General features: G+C 43.9%; 1 protein-coding gene across 7 annotated transcripts in view; it reads left to right on the top strand.

The window, feature by feature from the left end:
• LOC128700400 (uncharacterized) overlaps positions 1-20,234 on the top strand; it is a 234,296-nt gene extending 214,062 nt beyond the window's left edge. For all 7 annotated transcript variants that reach the window (XM_070100008.1, XM_070100013.1, XM_070100009.1 and 4 more), the window contains 2 exons: positions 14,106-14,267; positions 15,734-20,234. In XM_070100008.1, the coding sequence (XP_069956109.1) occupies positions 14,125-14,267; positions 15,734-19,829 (4,239 nt within the window). In that variant the 5' untranslated portion in view covers positions 14,106-14,124 and the 3' untranslated portion in view covers positions 19,830-20,234. The remainder of the gene's footprint in view (positions 1-14,105; positions 14,268-15,733) is intronic.
• The last annotated feature ends 4,733 nt before the right edge of the window (positions 20,235-24,967 follow it).

Here is a 24,967-nt window from a genome sequence, read left to right as displayed (position 1 = left end):
ATTGTATATGAAAATATTTAATATTTGACTAAGCAACCAGGCTGTGACGAATATGAGGGCCAGCGGACCGCCAGCAGGAACAGCCTTGTTAACCAGGCAAGCACCAGACAATCCTGGCCCACGGCCGGACTTCATCACCCATTTTTTGCTGAATTTATTTTCTTTGGCTTAGGTATGTCCTAGAGAGTTACAGCTTTCATATTTGTAAATGGAAGCTTGAATTAAGTTAATTTTCTGACTTTTATGGGTGTAAGATTGTAAATAACATCCCAGAAAACGAGCAGTGTGTCTTTGTAATTTTTCGTTCAGTTTCCTCTGGGCCTCTGTGCAGTCTGCAACTTTATAATGTGTTCCATCATCTCAAACTGATCCTCAGAGATAGGACCAATAGGTAACAGAGGAGGAGGAGGAGGAGGGAAATTAACAAATCTGGACGTTCCTTAGGATGGTATAGTTTTAAGGCTGTATCTTATTTCTCGTATCTTAAGGTGTTTGTGAAATTACCCATTAGCAATATTAGTGTTTAGGGTACAATAATGGATATGGAGGTGGCTTTTCTCATTCTCCAGTTGTAAACCTTCCTATCTTCCATAGGGCTTTGCCCTTATCCAGTTATTTACCTGGTTGCTGGCACCAGCGTTGGCCCACTTTGGTGATCAACAGACTGTAATCAAAGCAAGGTTGTGTTTCTGGTCGAGTTGTTCCCGGCTACATGGCTTTCACCTGGGCATTTTATAGAGTGACTCCTGGCATCTCTGTGAGACTTGCACTGAGTTGTTGATGCTCCAACATCTTTTGATTGTCTCATTTATCAAAGGTTTTGCTCGATTCCCTTCCTTTGATTTCATCACCCTGACACCCATACTCTGTTCTCTCTTTCTCTCTAATAGTCGTATCTTCAGTACCGAGTCTGAGTCTAGATGATTTTTTTGGACACAACTCGCTTGTACATAGACTTTGACTTTCCTCGTCTTTATTTTTTTACACATACCTTCCCGTTAACATTTCTCTGTTGTGTGGTAAAGTATGACTCTTCTAAAAATAATCCTCTTCAAGGGGGGCTCCTTGGCGTGGTGAAGAGGCTCTTGGTCTGAGGAATTAGCCCTGTCGGTCTTCTTCCTCAGACCGAACCTAATTACCCCCCATTCTCCCCTCCCCTATCCCATCCTCCCCATCCTCCCCTTTTTCCATTCCTCCTCCTCCTCCTCACCCCTCCCTTTTGCCCTTCCTCTTTTTAGCCTTCGTGATTTCTCCCACAGGCGCGCTAGTTCCTAGGTAGGGGAAAGGACACCGGGGTCGATCCCATTCCGTTGAGGTTTCTTGGCGGTGGCGTAGTTTGCCGTGGAATCTGGATTGCCTAGGGATGTCCCGATCCCTCTCCGGTATCCCGGAGTAGCTTTGGGTGTCTTTTGGGCGACGGGTGTATCTCTGGAAGCCACCTTTCGGATTCCGGGGGTGGTGGCTGAAGGAGGTATGCTTTGTGGCGGATATCCGGCCGCCCTCTCTTTTGTCCACTGAGGTAGCTCGGCAGATGTGAGGTTGCTATCCCGGATTGCTGGTTTACTGGCATGAAGGGTAGGGTATGGCACGGGTTCCATGCTGCATCTGCGCTACTAGCGGTGTCGAGTCCTCTTGGGCGCGGAGGGAGATTTCCGGCCCTTTCATTCCTCCTGGGAACTATTCCTCCCCGCTCCCCCCTTTTTTTATTCTTTTTTTTGTTTTTATTTTCTTTTCTTCTTTCTTTTTTTTTCTTAAAAACAAAAAGCAAAGGAGTAACCTAACCATGGCAGCCCTAGTCCATGAAACCACTACCCCCGGGCCCCTCCTTGATACCGCACCCCATTCTGACCCTGCCTTGTGTTTAGACCACTCTTCGGACACTCCTGATGCCCCTGTACCTCTTGCTGGTGCTGTTTCCTCACCCGCTTCAGGTACCGGGGCTTCGACTGACTCCTTCGATTTGTCTGAACTCCGCTCTCCTTTGACTATGCTTCCAGCTTCTCCCTCTACGGTACGGCAATTTTCGAATCGCCCACCCATTTCATGCCGGACCAACTCCGGTCCTACTCCTAAACGCCAACGTCAATCTCCTGATGATGCTCCGTCGTTACCTTCCCATTCTACTCGGAAACGACCGACACGTCAAGCACTCCCTCTCCACGCTCAGTTTCGGACCACACAATGGACTAAATTCTTTACTTTAAGACCAACTTCTTCTTCTGCCTACCTTTCTGACCATAGTATTGCCAAAGCGCTCCTGCGTCATGTTGGCAGAGATATTTCATTTCACGCTCTCAAGAGCGGTACGCGCATCGTCACTGTCCAGAATGCTACCCAAGCTCATGATCTTTCTCTCCTTTCGAATATCGATACTACTCCTATCACTATTGAAAAACATCTTTCTCTCAATTCTTGTAGTGGTACTGTCATTCTGCCCCATACCATAGTCCAACAGAATTTCCAGTCATGTGGCAATGACATTTTTGAACAGCTGGAACTCCAGGATCTCCCAATCCTCAAAGTAGACACTTATGTCCTTCCTGCCCGGGGGCGGAGACGTTACCCTTGCAATGTGGCTCGTTTAACTTTTGACAGCCGAGAACTCCCGTCCTCTGTATATGTCGCGGGACATCGGTTACAAGTTCGAAAGGTGATACCTACACCGCAACAATGTAGAAATTGCTGGCGTTTTGGTCACCCAGCGAAATATTGCAGATCTATGGCCGAATGCCCAGTCTGTGGTGCCGACAACCATTCTAATACATCTTGCAGTCAACCTCCATCTTGCCTTAATTGTAATGAAGCTCACCCTTCGTACTCCCGCCGTTGCCAGGTCTACTTAAATGAACGTGAAATCCGTTGCCTCAAAGAGGCAGAAGGTCTCCCTTATGCTATGGCAGTTACTCATCTCCGCCTCCAAGGGAGACTACCCCGTGTTTCTTATTCTCGTGTTTCCAAACATCCCCCCACTTCTGGGGTCCCATCTTCTGCAGCCTCCTCTGTTGTTACCCCTCCCATAGCCATTACGGCATCTAATCCTTTTGCTGTCCTTGGCTCTGACGTCCCGACTACAACTCAGTCTGTTCTCACATCTTCGCGTCCTTCCTCACAAGCCCCAGTATCGACAAGACCTCGTACGACACCTAATACCAATCGCCCCTCTACTCAGAAGTCCAAAAAATCCACATTGCTCAAATCTTCTTTGCCCCTTCCTTCCCTTCTTCCACCTCCACACGTTACCTTTCCAGTCTCTGTACCTAGTTCTTCCCCTCTCTCTGGCTCTATTACAAGTGTGGAGATTCACCCTCCTCCTCGTACTATGCCTTCCACCCCCGTCCCCTCCCAAGTTTCTCCCTCTTCTGTCACCTCCCAGGTTTCTACCTCTTCTGTCCCCCCCCACACTTCATCTCCAGTCCCTTACACTTTTCCCTCCCCCTCTACTTTGGTACAGTCCATTACTGTCCCAATCTTTACTCACCCTCCTCCTCCTATCTCCAATATGGTTTCCCATACATCTTTGAATTCAGAAACACTTGAAGCCATTTCAGAATATATTGCAGAGACTAAACCTTCAATGGACACTGATTCACTTCCTGTTCCTTCTCTTCCCTCTCCTCCATCTTCACAACCCCATTCTTCGCAACGCTCCGTTCCTTCGCTACTTGAACATCTTCCAATGCCACCACACGTTGACTTTTCTAACCCCTCTAGTCCGTAGGTGCCTTTACCTACAGATTCCTGATATTTTCTTCATCGCCAATCATGGCCTATTTACAGTGGAATATCCGCGGCCTCAGGGGTAATCGGGGTGAGCTTCAGATGTTGCTTTCCAGGTTTTCCCCTGTTGGTGCTTGCTTACAAGAACCAAAATTACACTCGGCTGTTTTCCAACCTATCTCAGGCTATAATTTATTGTATTCTTCGGATCCTTTCTCAGATGGGACCTTTAATGAAAGTGCCCTTCTTCTACGCAATGATATTCCGTACTGTCAACTATTTGTCCATACCTCGCTGCATTACACTGCAGCCCGTATCCACTTGAATAAGTGGTTTACAATATGTTCTTTATATCTCTCTCCTTCTCGAGCATTTTCTATCCCAGACTTTGCCTTTCTTGTTTCATCCTTACCACCACCACTTCTGTTACTTGGTGATTTTAATGCCCACCATTTCCTCTGGGGGGGGTCTCATTGTGACTCACGTGGCATTCAGTTGGAGGCTTTTCTTGCCTCTCACCCCCTCCATGTTTTAAATACGGGTACTCCCACCCATTTTGATCCTCGTACTCATACTCTCTCTTGCATCGATCTATCAGTCTGCTCTTCCTCCACTGCACTAGACTTCACCTGGTCTGTTCTACCAGACTTACATGACAGCGATCATTTTCCGATCATTCTTACTTCTCCTTCCTATTCACCACCTTCCCGTAGCCCTCGCTGGCAATTTGATCGGGCAAATTGGGATCTTTACTCACACCTCACTGCTTTTAGTGAGGTTCCTTCTTCATCCTCCATTGATGAGCTCCTACACATCTTCTCGACATCAGTTTATACCGCAGCTTCTCATTCTATACCCCAAACCTCAGGCAGGCATTCTCAGAAGTGCGTGCCTTGGTGGTCTCCTGCTTGTGCTCGTGCAGTACGTTTGAAACGTGCTGCATGGGGCAGGTACCGGTACAATAGAACCGCTGAGAGACTTGTTGATTTTAAGCAGAAGCGTGCGATCGCTCGCCGTGTCATCCGTGAAGCTAAATGCACTTGTTGGCGAGACTATGTTTCCACCATCACCTCTGCTTCTTCTATGAGTGCAGTCTGGAAAAAAGTGAGGAAATTGAGTGGTAAATACTCTCCTGACCCGGCTCCTGTTCTACGGGTCACTGGTGTTGATATAGCAAACCCTCTCGACGTTGCCATTGAACTTGGCACACATCTGGTCCGTATTTCCCGAGGGCTCCATCTATGCCCCTCGTTTCTTTCCTCAAAGTCTGCCAGAGAGTTAGTACCCTTGGACTTTTCTTCTCTCGGAGAAGAACAGTATAATGTGCCTTTTACACTTCAAGAACTGGAGGCAACGCTCTCAGCTTGCCGATCATCGGCAGCTGGGCCTGATGACATTCATATTCGTATGTTACAACATTTACATCGGTCAGCCCTTGTAGTCCTCTTACACCTCTTCAATCTTATTTGGGCACAAGGAGTTCTTCCCCAGCTGTGGAAATCTGCCATTGTTCTCCCTTTCCGCAAACCGGGTACTACAGGACATGATGCCTCCCACTATCGCCCCATCGCTCTTACAAGTGCAGTTTGCAAAGTGATGGAACGCCTCGTAAATCGACGTTTAATGTGGTATTTAGAGACTCACAACAGTCTCTCCGCTAGTCAATATGGCTTTCGTAAGGGTCGTTCTACCATAGACCCCTTACTACGCTTGGATACGTATGTTCGTAATGCCTTTGCGAATAATCACTCAGTTATTGCCATATTTTTTGACCTTGAGAAGGCATATGACACAACTTGGAGGTATAATATTTTGGCCCAGGCCCATTCCTTAGGCCTCCGAGGCAATCTACCATCCTTCCTTAAGAACTTTTTAACTGACAGACATTTCCGTGTTCGAGTCAATAATGTTCTTTCCCCGGACTTCGTCCAAGCTGAAGGTGTCCCTCAGGGATGTGTTCTAAGCACAACACTTTTTCTCCTTGCTATAAATGATTTGGCCTCTGTTCTTCCACCCAATATTTGGTCATCACTCTATGTTGATGACTTCGCTATTGCTTGTGCAGGCGCTGACTGTCACCTTATTGCAGTTTCTCTCCAGCATGCGGTCGACCGTGTTTCCACTTGGGCCACCACACATGGGTTTAAATTTTCAAGTACCAAAACTCACCAAATTACTTTCACTAGACGCTCTGTTATCTCCGATCATCCTTTGTATCTCTATGGCTCCCGTATCCCCGAACGTGATACAGTCAGGTTTCTAGGCCTTCTCTTTGACCGTCGGTTAACCTGGAAACCTCACATTACCTCTCTGAAGGCAACTTGTCACAGCCGGCTAAACCTCCTTAAAACCCTTGCTCATCTTTCCTGGGGAGCTGATCGTCGAACTCTGCTTCGCCTACATTCAGCCCTCGTTTTATCGAAACTCGATTATGGTGACCAGATTTATTCCGCGGCCTCTCCTGCTACTCTCTCTAGCCTTAACTCTATCCATCACCAAGGCTTACGTTTGTGCCTTGGTGCTTTTCGCTCTTCCCCTGTTGAGAGCCTCTATACAGAAGCAAATGTTCCATCCTTGTCTGATCGCCGTGATGCCCATTGCCTTCGTTACTATGTACGCTCTCACGATCTACACAATCCTTCCATTTATAGAATGGTCACCGATATTAGTAGACATTCTTTATTCGTTCGCCGCCCCTGTTTGCTCCGTCCCTTTTCTCTTCGCCTACTTTCACTCTTGTCTTCCCTTCAGTTACCACCTTTATATGTTCATGTAGCATCTCACTTTTCCCTACCCCCCTGGGAAGTTCCAGCTGTTCGGGTCTGTTCTTTCTCACTCCCTTGCTCGAAAGCTCAACTGCCTACGGTGGCTTCCCGCTCTCTTTTTCTTGATCACTTCCACTCTCATTCTCATGCCACCGCTGTGTACACAGATGGCTCTAAGTCTTCAGACGGCGTCGGATTCGCAGCAGTGTTTCCGGACAGCGTCGTACGAGGGCATTTACTATCTTCAGCTAGCATTTTTACTGCTGAACTGTATGCCATTCTTGCAGCACTTATTCGTATCGCATCTATGCCTGTGTCATCATTTGTAGTAGTCTCAGACTCCCTTAGTGCTCTACAGGCTATACGAAAATTTGATACATCTCATCCCCTAGTTCTCCGTATCCAACTTTGGCTACGCCGTATCTCTACCAAACATAAAGATATTGTTTTTTGTTGGGTCCCTGGTCATGTCGCCGTACAGGGCAATGAACAGGCAGACACTGCTGCGCGGTCAGCAGTATATGACCTACCAATTTCCTATCGAGGTGTTCCATTTCTGGACTATTTTGCTGCAATAGCTACCCACCTTCGCACCCGTTGGCAACAACGTTGGTCAACTCTGCTCGGTAACAAACTTCATTCTATTAAACCGAGCATAGGTTACTGGCCGTCTTCTTGTCATCAGTGCCGAGGTTGGGAGACCACTCTCTCCCGCCTTCGCATTGGCCACACTCGTCTTACTCATGGGTATCTCATGGAGAGGCACCCTGTTCCTCTCTGTGAGCAGTGTCAAGTTCCAGTATCGATTAGCCACATTCTGTTAGACTGCCCTCTCTATCAACGAGCACGCAGAATTTACCTCCAACGTCGTCTTCGTTCTCCTACTCTCTCTTTACCTTCCCTTCTTGCTGATGGACCCTCCTTTAATCCTGACTCTCTCATTGACTTCTTGACAACGACTGATTTACTCCACAAACTCTGATGATACTTTTCGCACTCCCCTCAGCCCTTTCTGGTTCAGTCTCTTGCTGCCCTTTACCCTTTCACCATCCACTGCCCCGCTGTTATCCGTAACCTGTTGCTCATCCATCTCCCTTTTGCCACCTGATGCCCTCGCTTCCTTCCTGCCCTGCAGCGCTGTATAGTCCTTGTGGCTTAGCGCTTCTTTTTGATTATAATAATAATAATAATTCTAAAAATAATAATAATATCAACTTACCAGAAATGTGGTGATGGCTCTCCAGAAACGTAAATACGATATCCCAAAAATTAAAAACGACAAATTGAGGACTACATTACAAAACATCAGTAACAGTCTAACTCTTACCAAAAATCACTGGCGTTAACTTGAGATCAGTTGAAAAAGTTGTTCTAGTTATCTAACAATTACTGTAGAAAGAAAAATGTTAGAACAACCACTGTAGGTATACCCGCCTCGGCTTGGATGGGATACCTAATTTGACTGTCTCTTAATATTAAGATTTTCTCGTTCGGATTTTTAACCCCGTAGGGTTAGCCACCCAGGATAACCCAAGAAAGTCAGTGCGTCATCGAGGACTGTCTTATTTCCATTCGGGTCCTCAGTCTTGTCCACAAGGATGCGACCCACACCAGTCAACTAACACCCAGGTACCTACTTGCTGCTAGGTTAACAGGACAACAGGTGTAAGGAAACGCATCGATATGTTTCTACTCCGCCGGGAATCGAACCCGGGCCCTTCGTGTGTGAAGCGAGAGCTTTGCCAGCCAGGTCACGGGGCCACCCAAGAACGTTCCACCAGTGAAAGGCCTCAGGACCGGTTTCCAGAGTATTCCAAGTTTCACAACCTATCCATGGGTTAGTCTTGTCTGGTGTTTGCCTGGTCAACCAGCAAACAACAGCCTGGTTGACCAGGAAAGCAAAGAAGCGTGAACCCTTGGTCAGGCTGCGAGAGCACGAAAACTGTCGAAACTGGTCACAGTTACATCGCTGATCAGTGAAATAATTAAGAATGGACAACCCTGGTCTTGTATAACATCCAAGGCTGACTACCCAGTACGGGTTTAACATTCTGTGGAATATATTAAATCTTATATTTCACCAAGTCACTTAATGAAGTATTCTTGATACTGTTTATTTACATAGCATTTTGGCTATTGTGAATTGAAAGGCTTCATTGTCATCGATATTTAAGTAATAATTTTATAACAAGTAACTGTAAAACAAAGTTTGGGATCACTTGCCGATAATTAACAATTTCTTAACTATGTACCTTGACAGTGTTTAAGTTGCAAGTATGCAGTACTGACTCCAGCTATAAGCAGGGACCACTAACAATCACAACAATCACTCTTGGGAAACAATTTACTCAGAAATTAATTTGTGAGATTTGCATAAACTGGACTATTAACCAGTCTATAAACTGTACTGTACTGACAAGTTACCAGTTTATATAAACTGTACTGTAGATAAGACACATATGCAACAGTTAGGTATTTTTATTTCGAAACGTTTCGCCTACACAGTAGGCTTCTTCAGTCGAGTACAGAAAAGTTGATAGAAGCAGAAGAGACGTGAAGTCGATGTATAAATGGTATAAAATATTTGTCGGTATTTTATACCATTTTGATGTTCAAACTGTACTGTAATGGCCAGACACCAGTTTACTTTATACACTTCTGTCAAATGTACAAAGATTTATCACAAATCAGAATAATGATTAGCAGAGAGAACCAACAGTCACAACAGGATACGAATCATCTGCTCGCTAGAATGACTCTGGCTGAAACTATTACCACTTGTTAACAGATCCAACTGAACCACAACATGGTGGTTACCTGACCATCTTGCGCATTATGTATTTAGCATTTTTTTTTATTATTTATAATAATTGAGCATTATGCTGTCACCAGATGGCTATGGTTGTGTGCTTACAGCTGGCAAAGAAAACTACAAGACTTGAACTTGATGAATAATTATATAATGTACTTGGCGCATGAAGCAGTTGTTCTTGGAGATATTGTTTGTTGCTCTGATAACAGTCAGTGTTATGTGAACACCTGTGTGGTGAGTGATAACACCTGTGTGAGTGATAACACCCGTGTGGTGAGTGATAACACCTGTGTGGTGAGTGATAACACCCTTGGTGAGTGATAACACCTGTGTGGTGAGTGATAACACCTGTGTGAGTGAGAGATAACACCTGTGTGGTGAGTGATAACACCTGTGTGGTGAGTGATAACACTTGTGTGGTGAGTGATAACACCCGTGTGGTGAGTGATAACACCTGTGTGGTGAGTGATAACACCTGTGTGGTGAGTGATAACACCTGTGTGGTGAGTGATAACACCTGTGGTGAGTGATAACACCTGTGGTGAGTGATAACACCTGTGGTGAGAGATAACACCTGTGTGGTGAGTGATAACACCTGTGTGGTGAGTGATAACACCTGTGTGGTGAGTGATAACACCTGTGGTGAGTGATAACACCTGTGGTGAGGGATAACACCTGTGTGGTGAGTGATAACACCTGTGTGGTGAGTGATAACACCTGTGTGGTGAGTGATAACACCTGTGGTGAGTGATAACACCTGTGGTGAGTGATAACACCTGTGTGGTGAGAGATAACACCTGTGTGGTGAGTGATAACACCTGTGTGGTGAGTGAAAACACCTGTGTGGTGAGTGATAACACCTGTGTGGTGAGAGATAACACCTGTGTGGTGAGTGATAACACCTATGTGGTGAGTGATAACACCTGTGGTGAGAGATAACACCCGTGGGGTGAGTGATAACACCTGTGGTGAGTGATAACACCCGTGTGGTGAGTGATAACACCTGTGTGGTGAGGGATAATACCTGTGTGGTGAGTGATAACACATGTGTGGTGAGAGATAACACCTGTGGTGAGAGATAACACCCGTGTGGTGAGTGATAACACCTGTGTGGTGAGGGATAACACCTGTGTGGTGAGTGATAACACCTGTGTGGTGAGAGATAACACCTGTGGTGAGTGATAACACCTGTGTGGTGAGAGATAACACCTGTGAGTGATAACACCCGTGTGGTGAGTGATAACACCTGTGTGGTGAGTGATAACACCCGTGTGGTGAGAGATAACACCTGTGGTTAGAGATACCTGTGTGGTGAGTGATAACACCCGTGTGGTGAGTGATAGCACCTGTGTGGTGAGGGATAACACCTGTGTGGTGAGGGATAACACCTGTGTGGTGAGAGATAACACCTGTGTGGTGAGTGATAACACTATGGTGAGTGATAACACCTGTGTGGTGAGAGATAACACCTGTGTGGTGAGTGATAACACCTGTGTGGTGAGTGATAACACCTGTAGTGAGTGATAACACCTGTGTAGTGAGAGATAACATTTGTGTGGTGAGTGATAACACCTGTGTGGTGAGTGATAACACCTGTGTGGTGAGAGATAACACCTGTGTGGTGAGCGATAACATCTGTGTGGTGAGTGATAACACCTGTGTGGTGAGTGATAACACCTGTGTGGTGAGTGATAATACCTGTTTGGTGAGTGATAACACCTGTGTGGTGAGTGATAACACCTGTGTGGTTAGGGATAACACCTGTTTGGTGAGTGATAACACCTGTGTGGTGAGTGATAACACCTGTGTGGTGAGAGATAACACCTGTATGGTGAGTGATAACACCTGTGGTAAGTGATAACATCTGTGTGGTGAGTGATAACACCTGTGTGAGAGATAACACCTGTGTGGTGAGAGATAACATCTGTGTGGTGAGTGATAACACTGTGAGCTATAACACCTGTGTGGTGAGAGATAACACCTATGTGGTGAGTGATAACACCTGTGTGGTGAGTGATAACACCTGTGTGGTGAGTGATAACACCTGTGGTGAGTGATAACACCTGTGTGGTGAGAGATAACACCTATGTGCTGAGTGATAACACCTGTGTGGTGAGTGATAACCTGTGTGGTGAGTGACAACACCTGTGTGGTGAGTGATAACACCTGTGTGGTGAGTGATAATACCTGTTTGGTGAGTGATAACACCTGTGTGGTGAGTGATAATACCTGTGTGGTGAGTGATAACACCTGTGTGGTGAGTGATAATACCTGTTTGGTGAGTGATAACACCTGTGTGGTGAGTGATAACACCTATGTGAGTGATAACACCTGTGTGGTGAGTGATAACACCTGTGTGGTGAGTGAAAACACCTGTGTGGTGAGTGATAATACCTGTGTTGTGAGTGATAACACCTGTGTGGTGAGTGATAATACCTGCGTGGTGAGTGATAACACCTGTGTGGTGAGTGATAACACCTGTGTGGTGAGTGATAACACCTATGTGAGTGATAACACCTGTGTGGTGAGTGATAACACCTGTGTGGTGAGTGAAAACCTGTGGTGAGTGAAAACACCTGTGTGGTGAGTGATAACACCTGTGTTGTGAGTGATAACACCTGTGTGGTGAGTGATAACACCTGTGTGGTGAGTAATAGCACCTGTGTGGTGAGTGATAACATCTGTGTGGTGAGTGATAACACCTGTGTGGTGAGTGATAACATGTGTGGTGAGTGATAACACCTATGTGAGTGATAACACCTGTGTGGTGAGTGATAACACCTATGTGGTGAGTGAAAACACCTGTGTGGTGAGTGATAACACCTGTGTGGTGAGTGATAACACCTGTGTGGTGAGTGATAACACCTGTGTGGTGAGTGATAACACCTGTGTGGTGAGTGATAACACCTGTGTGGTGAGTGATAACACCTGTGTGGTGAGTGATAACACCTGTGTGGTGAGTGATAATACCTGTGTGGTGAGTGATAATACCTGTTTGGTGAGTGATAACACCTGTGTGGTGAGTGATAATACCTGTTTGGTGAGTGATAACACCTGTGTGGTGAGTGATAACACCTGTGTGGTGAGTGATAACACCTGTGTGGTGAGTGATAACACCTGTGTGGTGAGTGATAACACCTGTGTGGTGAGTGATAACACCTGTGTGGTGAGTGATAACACCTGTGTGGTGAGTGATAATACCTGTGTGGTGAATGATAACACCTGTGTGGTGAGTGATAACACCTGTGTGGTGAGTGATAACACCTGTGTGGTGAGTGATAACACCTGTGTGGTGAGTGATAACACCTGTGTGGTGTGTGATAACACCTGTGTGATGAGTGATAACTCCTGTGTGGTGAGTGATAACACCTGTGTGGTGAGTGATAACACCTGTGTGGTGAGTGATAACACCTGTGTGGTGAGTGATAACACCTGTGTGGTGAGTGATAACTCCTGTGTGGTGAGTGATAACACCTGTGTGGTGAGTGATAACACCTGTGTGGTGAGTGATAGCACCTGTGTGGTGAGTGATAACTCCTGTGTGGTGAGTGATAACACCTGTGTGGTGAGTGATAACTCCTGTGTGGTGAGTGATAACACCTGTGTGGTGAGTGATAACACCTGTGTGGTGAGTGATAACACCTGTGTGGTGAGTGATAACTCCTGTGTGGTGAGTGATAACACCTGTGTGGTGAGTGATAACACCTGTGTGGTGAGTGATAACTCCTGTGTGGTGAGTGATAACACCTGTGGTGAGTGATAACACCTGTGTGGTGAGTGATAACTCCTGTGTGGTGAGTGATAACACCTGTGTGGTGAGTGATAACACCTGTGTGGTGAGTGATAACACCTATGTGGTGAGTGATAACTCCTGTGGTGAGTGATACCTGTGTGGTGAGTGATAACACCTGTGTGGTGAGTGATAACACCTGTGGTGAGTGATAACACCTGTGGTGAGTGATAACACCTGTGTGGTGAGTGATAACACCTGTGTGGTGAGTCATAACACCTGTGGTGAGTGATAACACCTGTGTGGTGAGTGATAACACCTGTGTGGTGAGTGATAACACCTGTGGTGAGTGATAACAGTTCTTGAAACTGTGGTAACTCATCCATTAATAATTGTTTTATATTCATATGCAGTATTAAATTTTAGTCTTGCACTGTCACCTACCTCCATTAACCCCACCTCCACTAACCCCCACTTACACGAGCCCCAACCTCCGCTAACCCCCACTTCCACTACCCCCCACCTCCGCTAACCCCCACTTCCACTAACCCCCACCTCCGCTAACCCCCACTTCCACTAACCCCTACTTCCACTAGCCCCCACTTCCACTAACCCCCACTTCCACTAACCCCCACCTCTGCTAACCCCCACCTCCACTAACCCCCACATCCACTAACCTCAACCTCCACTAACCCCCACCTCCACTAACCTCAACCTCCACTAACCCCTACCTCCACTAACCTCAACCTCCACTAACCCCCACCTCCACTAACCTCAACCTCCACTAACCCCCACCTCCACTAACCTCAACCTCCACTAACCTCCACCTCCACTAACCTCAACCTCCACTAACCTCAACCTCCACTAACCCCCACCTCCACTAACCTCAACCTCCACTAACCTCCACCTCCACTAACCTCCACCTCCACTAACCCCCACCTACAGTGCTGTATGACTTTCGGGTGTATTGCTGAACTTGAATAAAATAATTTTCCACTGAGTTGTTGGTAACTATAGCCCATGTAATACACACTTTGCTAATATGTCTGTTTTAAAAGTAATGTACTGTTGTGTGTTGCAGGTGCAGGAGTGACGGCATCATGAGTGTGATAATAAGGCTGCAGAACTTGCCGTGGTCGGCTAATGCCCTCGACATCCGCGAGTTCTTCAAGGGTCTCTCTATACCCGAGGGTGGTGTACACATCGTTGGTGGAGAGCTTGGTGATGCCTTCATTGCCTTTAGGTATGTCTTTACTAAACTTGTTGTAATTGTATGTGGCACAAACAATCTGTGTAAAGACAAAATGAGTGCTGCATGTATCATCATACTGAGACCCTCTTCACTAAAATGTGTGAGAGAGAGAGTAGCAACTTGCATAGAATGGCAGAAACTTTTTTTATTATTGTTATTATTATTTTTATTATCATTATTTTGAAATTTACACGGAAGCACTAAACCTAAAGGGGGCATGTAGTACCCTGGAAATGAGAGTTACCGAGGTTTGTTACAATGAAGAGACTGGTAACTCAATTTCTTGCACTAAAGAGTCCTTCACCAGCATGAGGGCATTGAAGAGGTCTGAAATATACAATACCCATTGTGGTATAAACCTTGGTAATAAATACCGACAAGTTGGTTTAGAAAGACACGTAAGCAAACACCATAACATATTTATTAGAAAACGTTTCGGTCCTGGGACCTTGATCACTTCTAACATACAGAGGTAGAAAGACATTATATATATAGGCGGAGAGTGAGATGTGACGCACGTGACAGTGTTCCTCCATTCTTATGTTCTTATGACATTCCTCAGGTCACGTGCGTCACATCTCACTCTCCGCCTATATATATAATGTCTTTCTACCTCTGTATGTTAGAAGTGATCAAGGTCCCAGGACCGAAACGTTTTCTAATAAATATGTTATAGTGTTTGCTTACGTGTCTTTCTAAACCAATACCCATTGTAATTGCTAGTTTACTGTTTCTTGTGTGTTCTTTAGTGCCCCTGACTAGTGTATCGTGTCTCATGAAATCGTAATCAAACAATTGCAAGCAAATCAGGGAATGGGTGGAGGGTGATCCCATGGCAAGCGAGTCCTGAAACTTAGAGCCAGCTGGCCAGTGCATTAACCACTGGGCCAACTGGCTCTAATAAGATTCATCCAACTAGGCATATTTATTTATACACTGTAGAGAAGTTAGCACGAGCCACGCTGTGACCACAAATACAGGTTTATACAGATGACTCCCACATCAGCATGGCTGTGGTGTGCTCTAACTCAAGTCCCCTCAGAGCCACAGAATGGACAGAGCTGGAACACATGACAAGTGAGTCCTAAAATGACAGCCTCGCTGGCGTGGGAGTCATCTGTAAAAAACTTTCATTTGTGGTCACAGTGGTGGTCCTTGCTAACTTCCCTATGGTGTATACCTAGTTGGATGAATCTTATTAGAGCCAGTTAGGCTAGTGGTTAACTCACTGGCCTGTGTCTTTTAGGACTCACTAGCCATGGGTTCAAGCCCCACTTGTGCCAGATGCGGATTTCATTTATTATATGCTCATTTGTACTTGTTCTCCTTGTTTGCAAACAGTGTTAATTAATATCTAATATGAAGCTATAGATACGAGTGATTGAGTATGTGTGCATGTGTTGTATAGTTATCATTAAAATGTAAGGAAAAATACAAACTTTATTGTCCCTCAACAGTACAGATGAAGATGCAAGACTGGCCATGCAGAAATCAGGCTCCAGCTTGAAGGGGATCCAAGTAACCTTGCTACTGTCATCACGAACGGAGATGCAAAAGGTTATTGAGGCTGCTCGTCAGCAGGCCATGGCACTGCAGGGGTACCTGGCACCCCCAGTTATCCCTACACAACCCCAGCAACCTTCAGCATCTCTAGCTCCCTCAGCACCCTCAGCATCTCAAGCACCCTCGGTTCCTGCGTTGCAGCAGACTTCGGCATCAGCCATACCACACCAACCCTTATCTGCACATGCACCATATCAAGGTCACACACACTCACATATTGAAGCTCAGCAACAAGTAACACCTCATATGTCTTCACATATTAACTCTCCCCCAACTCAGCCAAACTTACAACAAGCTCCTCCACCAATGTCAGTGCCTCCCTCCTCTCACCCTTCTTCTGGTCCCTCACAGACTCCATCTCATGCCTCCTCTCACATTCCAAACCAAGCTGCATCTCATGGTCCCCATAATTCTACTGCTGCTGCTAATGATATACAAGCTTCTCATTCTAATTCATCAGCAAATGTAACTGATAAAAAGGAAGATAAGAAATCAACTTCATCGTCTTCATCATCCAAAAGGGATAAAGGACGTGACAGTCGGAGACGTAGGTCTAAGTCACGCAGCAGGACACGTTCCAGGTCTCGTGATCGAGATCGCCGCAGACGTCACAGAACCAGGTCAAGATCTCGTAGCCGTGACCGAAGTGGCCGGAGTCGTAGACGCACAAGGAGTCGTGAACGAGATCGTGGCAGAGATAGGAACCGCGACCGTGATCGTGATAAGGAGCGTAGCCGCATTGGTCGTGACCGTGGTGATCGATTTAGCCAAGAAAACAATGATATTGTAGCTGTTTCACAGGAGTTGCCATCTAGCAAAGATATTACCAGTAGTGGTGCAGAAGGAATACCAGGCCTGGGCGACATTCCTAGTGCTAGTATGAGAGGACCTCTACCAAGTCTCTCAGAACCCATCAAAAATTCTCCTATCCAGACACCATCACCTGCCCCAATGCCAGCATACAGTTCGGCACATTCATTTAATCCCGTGCCATCTTACACTACAGCACCTCCATTTATCACTGGGCTACCTTTCAGTATGGGAAACATGAGTGTTCCTCCTCCATCCATACCCATGTTAAATACCTTCCATGAACCTATGGACACAGAGGCTCCAGATGATCATCCAATTATTGTAGAAGGTCCAGGAGATTATATGGATAATCAGTTGTCTAGAAAGCCTCCTATCCCAAGGAATGAAAATATGGGTGGTCTCCTTAGAGGCTCTGATGATAGTTCACAGAGACCTGAAAATAAAGGTCTGTTAGGCGATGGTCCTCCATTTGGAAGCTTTGGTAGAGGAATGGCTCCAAGAAATAATGAGAATTTTGGATTTGTTGGGCATCCAAGGAATCGCTCACTTCCTAATGAACCAGAAAATGAGTATAACATTGATCAGTTTGACTCGCAAGGCCGACCTGATATACCCCAAAGAGGCTGGGATTCTAAAGAAGGAAAAGATACAAGTAATAACAAGTCAAGAGAATTTAGAGATGAAAAGGATACCAGAGATAGAAGCAGTTTCAGGAATGAAATGGATCCAAGAGAAGGAAGAAATAATAGAGAGGAAAGGCTTCCAAAGGATGTCAAAGAAAGCCATGAAGAGAAAGGTTCTCATGATGATCCAGAAAGGCTTGGGGGCTGGGAGTCTCGTGGTAAACGAGAGCCTCATGGTGAACGTGGGACCCGCTGGGATGCTGCAGACAGACGTGATGATACAGATGAATCATCAAACTGGAGTAGTCGTGGTAAACGTGAAGGCTGGAATGGTCGGGAAGAAGACAAATGGACAGGTAGAAACAGTGGAGATAAGCGAGAAAACTGGAATGAAAAAGAAAGCTGGAAGCATGATCCTCATGGCTGGGAAGAAGAAGCTTATTATCATATGGATCAAGACAGACAAGGTGAGGAACATGACCGCTTTAGTGAAGCATACAGTTATCGAGGTCATCGAAGTAGAGGATTGCGTGGCATGGAAAGAGGGCGAATTAGTCGAGGTGGACGAGGTTTTAATCCACGCTTTGGTGCATATCATGAAGGATACCAAGATGAAAATCTTGATGATGGTTTTGGTTTTCGTGGAGGATATAGAGGACGTGGAGGTTTTCGTGGTAGGGGTGGTCCCTATAGCTATAGGGAAGGTAGCTCAGAATGGGGAGATGACAATACTACGTGTAGTGTAGAAATCCGCAATATACCTACAAACACTTCATATCGAGCTATACGTGAACTTTTCCGTGGTATTTATGTTCCTAAAACAAGTATTAAACTTCTAGCTGACGATCAAGGGAATAGAATAGATGTTGCACTACTACAGTTTTCCTTACCTCGGGATGCTCACAAAGCTGTTAGATACTCTGGCAATTATATATTTGATAATAAAGTAGAGGTTAACTTAATTCCTGAGGCCAAATATGAAGCTGCAGTAGATATTAACAAAATGACAAATAATAAATCACAGAGTAATAAACCTCCAAGTTTACCTGAAGACAAACTCTCCTGGGCAAACAGTGCTTGTGTGTGTGTGTCTGGCCTCCCAGTAGGATGCACTGATCATGATGTTGCTCAGATGTTCACTCAATTCAAAATTGAAGACATTGTCCTGGAAAGAGAGAAGGGAACTCGTCAGCCATCTGGGCGTTGCTTCGTGCGTCTAACCTCCACAGAAGATGCTCAACAAGCTGTTAATAACCTACTCAATGCTTCTATTGATGGAAGCCCCCTCACTGTAGAAATATGTCCACCTGAGGCTATGGTACCTGCTGTTAGGGACAGAGATTTGATTCTAAGTAGCAGTCAAGTAGTTAAACCTCAGCAGGATCAAAAGATGAATTCTAAGCCACAGACAAATGTGGAAAATAAAACTGAAAAACAAAATGGTGAGGGATCACAAAGCAAGAACCCAGCAGTGGGTGCTGACTTACTTACAGACTCTGTGTCCATGAAAGGAGTACCAAAAGATGCAACGGAAATAAATATTCGAGATTTTTTCAGTGATGAGGGGCTGGTGCCAGAACGAGTACATTTTTGTGATCCAGACACTAATGGAATGCGTGAAGTATATGTTATGTTTCCTCTGATTGAAGATGCCCGGCGTGCTGTGGGAAAGACTAAGCAACAGCTTTGTAAAGTTAAGGTCGAGGTGGAAATGATAGCAAAACCTCTTGTTATGATTGCAATGGGTCTCCCATTTGATCCTCTCGAACTCATAAGGAAAGGACAAAAGGTTGGTGCCCCTGCAGTTGGAGGAAAATCAGAAAAGAATACAGAAAATGTTAATACTGAGGAAAAAGTACCTACACAGTCAAAGGAAACAAGTGAATCTGCATCAAAAGAAAAACATCAACAGCAGCAGCAGAAACAGCAACAACAGCAGCAACAGCAAGGTAACCAAAATGAATCAGCATCCGACTCTGAATCGAATAGAGATCAAGTGAAAGAATCTCCGCATAATATGGAGCAGCAGAGTTCGAGTTCTTTCTCTAATCCTGGAGGAATGATTCAGGGCCTCTATAGAGGTGGACTGATGGGGCATTTTCCTGGTGGATCACGAGGATACCGTCCCCGAGGAGAAATGAGAGGCATGAGCAGGATGCCTGGTGGCTTACCCGGCCCTCGAGGACCAAGTGATGGATCTTTCAGCAGAATACGAGGACCCCTCTCACTATTAAGAGATAGCTTAGATAAACCTATTGGTGAAGAAGCCATGGGAACAGCTATTCCACCAGAGAATTTTGGTAAACCAGGCTGTGTCGTTGCATTAAAGAATGTTCCATATCGTGCTACAACCGATGATATCCTTGGATTTTTCCAAGAGTTTGCAACTCTCCGACCAGAAAATATTATTAGACGGTATAATGAGTTTAACCAACCCACAGCTGATGCACGTGTTGCATTCCCTACTCCCCAGGAAGCTCAGCGGGCTGTACAGACACTCAACAAAAAATACATGACCAACAGACAAGTGTTCCTCTCTCTTGTACAGGAGTAAAACCTAGTTTACTTCAGCTTATATGTCACTTCCATGTAGAGTCATAAAATCTTTGTTGATGATATTAAATAAACCTTGTTTTATTAAATGGGTCTAGTTTACAGTAATTATTAATACTGTATTGTACATGGATGTTAAAATTTCACGGATTTTTTCACTTTATTTTATATCGTGTGAAGGAGTTTTTATATATATTAGATTGTAATGCACATCGCAGTACCTGTGAATTAAGTATACAAACAGTTTAGTTTTACAAATGAAGTTAACTTAGGATATAAAGATCCTTATGTACATAGTATGTTTAAGTTCTTCCTGAGGTACTCAGGAACTGACTTAGATAATAGTCTGTTAGTATTACTTGATTATTTTGTATATAAAGTAAAATAAAGTACTTTCTTAAGATTTTATTTTGTTTTAATTTTCCTTCACTCATTAAAAAAATCAATTTGGTATTTGTTGAGAATAGCTATTCCTGTCCCCTAAGCATTGTATGACTTACAGGTTTAGTGCCTCTATGAATATTATACTTGTTGTGGAAACTAAAGTGCTTCTAGTAGCAGATAGCTGACTGCTGCTTGTGATGTGAGACAAGCTGTATATACAATGAGAGATAGTGTCTGTACATTGATACAGTAACATATGACAGTTTACTTTAACCCCAGTTTTAATAAAGTTCCCTCAAGTCTGGTAAAGGACTCTTGATAAAAAGAATCTGGCTAACCTTCCCCTTTATTGGATTGAATCTGATTGTCTCCCATTTTCCCAGTGTTGTATGACCCCTGTCAGTTTATTTCTGTGAATATAACATTAGTGAATGAAGCATTTTTGATAGTGTACAGGTAAATTGGGGCCTTACAGTGTAAGGTTAAGAAGTTAAGAATGACAGCTTGTATACAAGCCTGTTGCTGTTCTTGATGTCATTTGTTAATGCTGTCACCAGAATTATGGAGACATAAGGAATATTGAGTAGAGTTTAAATGATTTTGTGTTTATATATATATACAGTGGACCCCCGGTTAACGAACTTTTTTCATTCCAGTAGTATGTTCAGGTGCCAGTACTGACCGAATTTTTTCCCATAAGGAATATTGTGAAGTAGATTAGTCCATTTCAGACCCCCAAACATACACGTACAAACGCACTTACATAAATACACTTACATAATTGGTCGCATTTGGAGGTGATCGTTAAGCGGGGGTCCACTGTATATATATATATTTTTTTTTTTTTCAACAAGTCGGCCGTCTCCCACCGAGGCAGGGTGACCCAAAAAAGAAAGAAAATCCCCAAAAAGAAAATACTTTCATCATCATTCAACACTTTCACCACACTCACACATTATCACTGTTTTTGCAGAGGTGCTCAGAATACAACAGTCTAGAAGCATACACATATAAAGATACACAACATATCCCTCCAAACTGCCAATATCCCAAACCCCTCCTTTAAAGTGCAGGCATTGTACTTCCCATTTGTATTTCCCATTTCCCAGTAAAAGTAGGCCTTAGACAAGGATGTGTGATGTCACCGTGGTTGTTTAATATATTTATAGATGGGGTTGTAAGAGAAGTAAATGCGAGGGTCTTGGCAAGAGGCATGGAGTTAAAAGATAAAGAATCACATATAAAGTGGGAGTTGTCACAGTTGCTCTTTGCTGATGACACTGTGCTCTTGGGAGATTCTGAAGAGAAGTTGCAGAGATTGGTGGATGAATTTGGTAGGGTGAGCAAAAGATGAAAATTAAAAGTGAATACAGGAAAGAGTAAGGTTATGAGGATAAAAAGATTAGGTGATGAAAGATTGGATATTAGATTGGAGGGAGAGAGTATGGAGGAGGTGAATGTATTCAGATATTTGGGAGTGGACGTGTCAGCGGATGGGTCTATGAAAGATGAGGTGAATCATAGAATTGATGAGGGGAAAAGGGTGAGTGGTGCACTTAGGAGTATGTGGAGACAAAGAACTCTGTCCTTGGAGGCAAAGAGGGGAATGTATGAGTGTATAGTTTTACCAACGCTCTTATATGGGTGTGAAGCGTGGGTGATGAATGTTGCAGTGAGGAGAAGGCTGGAGGCAGTGGAGATATCATGTCTGAGGGCAATGTGTGGAGTGAATATAATGCAGAGAATTCGTAGTTTGGAAGTTAGGAGGAGGTGCGGGATTACCAAAACTGTTGTCCAGAGGGCTGAGGAAGGGTTGTTGAGGTGGTTCAGACATGTAGAGAGAATGGAGCGAAACAGAGTGACTTCAAGAGTGTATCAGTCTGTAGTGGAAGGAAGGCGGGGTAGGGGTCGGCCTAGGAAAGGTTGGAGGGAAGGGGTAAAGGAGGTTTTGTGTGCGAGGGGCTTGGACTTCCAGCAGGCATGCGTGAGCGTGTTTGATAGGAGTGAATGGAGACAAATGGTTTTTAATACTTGACGTGCTGTTGGAGTGTGAGCAAAGTAACATTTATGAAGGGGTTCAGGGAAACCGGCAGGCCGGACTTGAGTCCTGGAGATGGGAAGTACAGTGCCTGCACTCTGAAGGAGGGGTGTTAATGTTGCAGTTTAAAAACTAGTGTAAAGCACCCTTCTGGCAAGACAGTGATGGAGTGAATGATGGTGAAAGTTTTTCTTTTTCGGGCCACCCTGCCGTGGTGGGAATCGGCCAGTGTGATGATAAAAAAATAAATAAATATATATATATATATTATATATTATTTGTTTTATTAAAAATAAATAATATATAATATATATATATATTTATTTATTTTTTTATCATCACACTGGCCGATTCCCACCAAGGCAGGGTGGCCCGAAAAAGAAAAACTTTCACAATCATTCACTCCATATAATATATATATATATATATATATATATATATATATATATATATATATTATTACATAATATGGCACAGAAGATTTAAGAGATACATTGTTGATATAAAGGTGGCACATATATATATATATACATGTTGTTACGTGTGTATCACCGATTATAAGGCGAAAATCTCATCCAGCTCCTCAGAGCTGGGGCGTGTGCCCAAAATGCAGCATGCATTACCCCTTTGAACAGCCGCGCTGAGCCGCTGGAACAGAAAACTAGCTGCCCTGGGATCCCTAGTTACCCTGATGAGTCTTTTTCCCAGCTCCTTAAGGAAATTAGATGCACTCTTTCCCCATGAGCCAAGGGTCTCTGAGCCTATGGGAACAAACATATAATGATGGGCAAGTTCTCCATATTTTCTAGACTTTTGGGACTCCCTAAAGCTGGCAGCTGCCCCTCCTTCCTCCCTGGTGTATTGGAGATAGGTATCAGCCAAGGTAGATGCACATGTATAGTCCCACACCACCTGCTTCCCATCTGTCCAGGCTTGAAGGGTGATACCATCTGGACGCTTCTGGCTGCCATCAGATCTGCATAGTTGGGGTGGCTCCCTTACTGCTGGGCATCCAGCTGTTGTGAGGCTCCTCTTGATAATGTTATTAACCTCCTCATGTCTTGCAATCTTTCCCTCGGATTTACGGCACACAAGACCATGGTACCCGAATCGGTCTGCTGCTTCACTGCCACAAATACACCTGTGTTCGGCGAGAATAGGGGCGGCAAGTCGAAGGGCAACACCGATGCGGATGGATATATATATATATATATATATATATATATATATATATATATATATGCAATAAGATCACAGTAAACAGGTGATTTCAGAATATGCAAAACAACCACTCTGAAAGAACAGAGAAATTCCAAGCGCTTTCGTGACTACTCACATTATCAAGGAACTTGATAATGTGAGTAGCCACGAAAGCGCTTGGAATTTCTCTATTCTTTCAGAGTGGTTGTTTTGCATATATATATATATATATAACATATGTATATATATATATATATATATATATATATATATATATATATATATATATATATATATATATATATATATATATATATATATATATATTATATATTCTTTCTTTCAACAAACTGGCTGTATCCCACTGAGGCAGGGTGGCCCAAAAAGAAAAACAAAAGTTTCTGTTTTGAACTTACAGGAGAAAGGGTTACTAGCTCCTTGCTCTCGGCATCCTAGTCACCTCATACAACACGTATGGCTTACAGAGGAAGAATTCTGTTCCAGTTCCCCATGGAAATAAGAGGAAATACACAAGAACAAGAACAACTAACAAGAAAAATTGAAGAAAACCCAGAGTGGTGTGTAAATATATATGTATATATGCTTGTACATGTATGTGTAGTGTGACCTAAGTGTAAGTAGAAGAAGCAAGATGTACCTGAAATCTTGCATGTTTATGAGACAGAAAAAAAGACGCCAGGAATCCTACCATCATGTAAAATAATTACAAACTTTCATTTTACACTCACTTGGCAGGATGGTAGTACCTCTCTGGGTGGCTGCTGTCTACCAACCTAATACGTAAGATATATGAATACGTGGTGTTTAAATTTCTGGGAAAATGTTAAGCAGAAAATATTAAACCAGTTGCAATATCCCACCCAGCACAACCTGTAACTTAAACAGTGTGTGAGAGGATAACAGTGTTGTAAGGAACTGTAATATAAATTGTCTGCCTGGTGTAATGCTCCTCTATATTATGTTATTGTTGTATAACTACAGAAATAGGTCTACCTGTGTATCAGGTACACAGGACTTCCATATTGACATGTCATTGGAAGACGTTTGGCCCCTCTGCTAAAATTGCTGTGTACTGATGGTAGCTAAACCCAGTAACTTGGCATATCCAGAAATTAAATTTCCTGTGTGTGGCAAGTATTTAAAAACAAAATTCTTGCAGATTGATAAGTGCAATTTTATGAATCAAATATGACTAAAATGAAAGGAATCGTGGAATCTGATGAAACTCATGATTTTTGTGTGTTGGAGCTTGTGAGAAACTTATCACTTGTCACCAACAGTAACCTAAATTTGCTAGTGATTTTACAATTTATTATTCCAAATTGTGACTGCTCTTCAGTTTTTAATGTTTTTAACATTTAGCACTAGAAACAGTTTCTTATGATATTAGATGTAATTAAGACACATGTGCAACATCTGGATATCTTTATTGTAGATGTTTCGCCATCCAGTGGCTTTATCAATACAAATTCCAGGACATAATTTGAAGACAGTAG

Source organism: Cherax quadricarinatus, chromosome 71 (genome assembly GCF_038502225.1).
Source record: "Cherax quadricarinatus isolate ZL_2023a chromosome 71, ASM3850222v1, whole genome shotgun sequence".
Classification (NCBI taxonomy): domain Eukaryota; kingdom Metazoa; phylum Arthropoda; class Malacostraca; order Decapoda; family Parastacidae; genus Cherax; species Cherax quadricarinatus.
The sequence above is the reverse complement of the archived record's forward strand: the minus strand, read 5'-3'. Positions and strand labels throughout refer to the sequence as shown.